General features: G+C 33.1%; 1 protein-coding gene across 2 annotated transcripts in view; it reads left to right on the forward strand.

Annotated features, from left to right (window-relative positions):
- The window catches only part of zfyve9b (zinc finger, FYVE domain containing 9b), a 28,815-nt gene extending 24,731 nt beyond the window's left edge, over positions 1-4,084 (forward strand). Inside the window, exon 16 of one of the 2 annotated variants that reach the window (XM_062039356.1) lies at positions 3,570-4,084. In XM_062039356.1, the coding sequence (XP_061895340.1) occupies positions 3,570-3,731 (162 nt within the window). In that variant the 3' untranslated portion in view covers positions 3,732-4,084. The remainder of the gene's footprint in view (positions 1-3,569) is intronic. The other variant, XM_062039357.1, reaches the window with a different exon arrangement.
- The last annotated feature ends 345 nt before the right edge of the window (positions 4,085-4,429 follow it).

Here is a 4,429-nt window from a genome sequence, read left to right on the forward strand (position 1 = left end):
AAGCAGGGAGGTAATGGGTCCCATTTTTATAGTCTTTGGTGTGACCCGGCCGGGGTTTGAACTCACAACCTACCGATCTCAGGGCGGACACTCTAACCCAGACCTGGGCATTCTGCGGCCCGCGGGCCGCATCCGGCCCTTTGTGCGTCCCTGTCCGGCCCGCGTGAGGCCAATTATAAATTACAAAATAAATTTTAAAAAGTATCTATGTCGAGTGTGCAATACAACGGTGCTGCTTTTGTTTTGAAAATCGTTATTTGTATTACTTCCGTGTGGACGTATGCGTGTGCGTGATTGTGAGTGAATGTGAACAGCTGCAATCATTAATTACAAAATAAAGTTGAAAAAACATCTATGTCGTGCGCGCAATACAACTGTGCTGCTTTTATTTTGAAAATTATTATTTATGGGCGTGTGTCAGTGTGTAACCTGCGAGTGAAGGTGCACATGCAGCGACAAGTGATGCACGGTTTACACCCGAGACGCTAAAAAGAGAAAAGTTGATGAAGAATGGCGTGTTTCCAACAAGACATGGACTGCCATGCAACGTTCCCTCTAAGGTGCGTGCCTGCGCAATTGCGCACTGCTCAAGCGTCTGCTGCGCGCAGCAAATATATGCCGCGCACCAAATCAAATCCCATCTGAATTCTAAACAAAATAAACATATTTATTCTATGTAATTTTGCAATGCAACTTTGAGTGACAGTGACAACAAGCGGCCCTAACGGTGTTCGTCAACACCGTTCAATTGAACACCGTTCAATTATTGTAACGCCTATCTTGATGCTTCGAGGCCAGGAATTATATCGATCACTTTATTGAGCAAAACTGTTTATATTCGGCCATAACCACACCAAAAACATAAGTAAAACAATTCTATCTCGAAAAACTAGTCATTTTCTGCCGTACAAACCAGGCCAAAACCAACTTGTCATCTGTCACCAACACGCATAGCACTAAACCACTGGTGCGTTTACGGCCACACAAAAAGTCGGACAACTCAAACATCACACAAAGTTACACTATGACTCCTCAGTCATACGTGTGCTTATTTTACTGTCATTTATTATTAATGTTAATTTATTTATATTAGTCATGGAATGCTGTTACATACACTATGTTGAAGTATTACTATTATTATTAATTATTATTATTATTATTATTATTATTATTTATCTTACGGTATATATCAAAAATAATATTGAGCAAAATTTAATTGAAATATTGTCGATGTGGCCCTCCAGCAGTGCTCGGGTTGCGCACGCGGCCCCCGGTAAAAATTAATTGCCCACCCCTGCTCTAACCACTAGAATAAGTGATATAATTTATATATTTGTTTACATCAAAATTGCTACTTTGTTCTCTGTACAGTATTTCTATTTTATATGATTTATTTTACATACAGTGCATACATACACGTGTGTGTGTGTGTGTGTGTGTGTGTGTGTGTGTGTGTGTGTGTGTGTTTATATATATATCGAGTCATACCAAAGACTATAAAAATGGGACCCATTACCTCCCTGCTTGGCACTCAGCATCAAGGGGTTGGAATTGGGGGTTAAATCACCAAAAATGATTCCCGGGCGCAGCCACCGCTGCTGCTCACTGCTCCCCTCACCTCCCAGGGGGTGAACAAGGGGATGGGTCAAATGCAGAGGACAAATTTCACCACACCTAGTGTGCGTGTGACAATCATTTGTACTTTAACTTTAAATATATATATATATATATATATATATATATATATATATATATATATATATATATATATATATATATATATATATATATATATATATATATATATATATATATATATATATATATATATATATATATATATATATATATATATATATACTGTGTATGTATATATATATATATATACTGTGTATGTATATATGTGTGTGTATATATACATTTGTTGAGCACCCCTGATAAATTATGTAATTTAAATGTGTTAAAATTATACTGTATCTTGTTTTCCTACTTTATTTGGGGATTTTATGTTAAAAGGCATTAAAAAGTGCTCTAAAAATGTCATTCTTTATAACTTATAATATATTAAAATGTATGATGTTATTTAAAGACATTCTTATTATACTGTTTCTTGTTTTGGGGGGGTAGGGGGGGGGATTTTAACATAAAATATATTGTAATCAAAAAATGTATTATATATTATGTATATATATATTTTTTATTTTTTTAAAAATTGTTATTTATTTATTTATATATTCACCAATTTTAGTTTGGAAAAAGTGATTCCATGGTCACATTATGTGAAGTGAATTATATTTATATAGCGCTTTTCTCTAGTGACTCAAAGCGCTTTTACATAGTGAAACCCAATTTCTAAGTTACATTTAAACCAGTGTGGGTGGCACTAGGAGCAGGTGGGTAAAGTGTCTTGCCCAAGGACACAACGGCAGTGACTAGGATGGCGGTAGGACTCTATTTACAATAGTATTGTTATTTCATTTAAAAAGTGCTCTAAAATACAATTATTTATAACTTACAATATATTCAAATGTATTTTGTAATTTTAATATATTCATATCACACTGTATCTTGTTTTTATTTGGGGATTTTGATTTAAAATATATTGTAATCAACATATATTTTCTTAATATTATGTATTATTACATTTATATCTTATATCATTTTATTAGATTTATATATTCAACAGTTTTAGGTTGGAAAAAGTGATTACATTTTCAGATCGTGCAGGACTGTATTTAAAATATCTTATTTAAAAAGTTATTCAAAAATTTAATTCTTCATAACCTCTAATGTATTCAAATTTTTTATGTAATTTAAATATATTATTATTATACGTTATGTTTTTATTTGGGGATTTTTACATAAATACATTGTAATCAAAAACAATTTTCTTATAATTATGTATTATAGTTTATATAATTTTTTACATTTATGTATTTACCAATTTTAGTTTGGAAAAAGTGATTCCATGGCCCCATTATGTCGGACTCTATTTACCAATGTCCTTATTATTTAATTTAAAAAGTGCTTTAAAATATAATTCTTTATAACTTATAGTGTATTCAAATGTAGTTTGTAATTTGAATATATTCATATCACACTGTATCTTGTTTATTTGGGATTTTGATTTAAAATATATTGTAATCAAAACATTTTTTTATATATATATATTTTATTATTATCATATATTATTACATGTATTTTTATATCATTTTTAAAGATGTATTTATTCAACAATTTTAGTTTAGAAAAAGTCATTCCATTTTCACATCGTACAGGACTGTATTTAAAATATAATTTCACGTAAAAAATTATTTAAAATATGATTCTTTAGAACTTATATTCACTTTTTATGCGATTTGAATATATTTATGTTATACTGTATCTTGTTTTTTATTTGGGGATTTTAATTTAGAATATATTCTAATCCAAAAAATATTTTCTTATAATTATGTATTACATTTATATTTAATAAGTCTATTTAAGTTTGGGAAAAGTCATTCCACGTTCACATCGTTTGTATTTGAATTATTATTTCATCTGTAATGTTTTTCTATTGATGCTTCTAGGTGGGCTTTGTAGCGGGCAGCAACGGAAACCCCCTCCCATCCCAGTACCTGAACGCCCTGGACAGCACGCTGATCCCCGTCATCCACAGCAGGGGGCGCAAAAGAGGCGACGAGCCCCTCGTGATGGAGCTCATCTTTTATATCCTGGAGTTCATCACCTAAACAAGTCATGCGGCCTCCAACTAGACCTGACCTGACCTGACCTCAGCAGTGCTGCCACCAGGAGCGTCCACTGACGAGTCACGAGAGCGAGGTCCCACTCCACTGGTTTTTCCTCATCTTACCCAGCAGGTGAAACTCAAGCCGCAGCATTTAAGTAGCAACCCCACAGCTTGTTCATGTGTGGGGAAAATAGCTTTAACACAGCAGCTGGATTCAACCCTGCAGCTTTAAATCCAAGAGAATGACTTAGGTAGTAGTTAATGCACATGGAATGAATGCCTGATGGATCGTTATTTGATTATTCTAGTCAGCTTAGAAATAAAACTTTGCAATGACAACTATAAGGCTTGTTTGTCACTCCAACATCTAATATACTTTTAGTGCAGTACTTCCGTTACATTGTTTTATTTTGCTACTTCCGTTTACCATCACGGTTTGAATTTTAGGTAACACTTTAGTATGGGGAACATATTCACCATTAATTAGTTGCTTATTAACATGCAAATTAGTAACATATTGGCTCTTAATTAGTCATTAAGTACTTATTAATGCCTTATTCTGCATGGCCTTATTATACAACCAGTAAGCCATTAACTAAGAGTCTTCCCTCAATAACCTCAGAATTATTGCTTATTAGTAACCCTAATCCTAACCCTTATATGTTCCCCATACTAAAGTGTTACATAGAATATGTTCCC

The sequence above is a fragment of the Entelurus aequoreus genome, linkage group LG27, assembly GCF_033978785.1.
Source record: "Entelurus aequoreus isolate RoL-2023_Sb linkage group LG27, RoL_Eaeq_v1.1, whole genome shotgun sequence".
NCBI classification, from domain to species: domain Eukaryota; kingdom Metazoa; phylum Chordata; class Actinopteri; order Syngnathiformes; family Syngnathidae; genus Entelurus; species Entelurus aequoreus.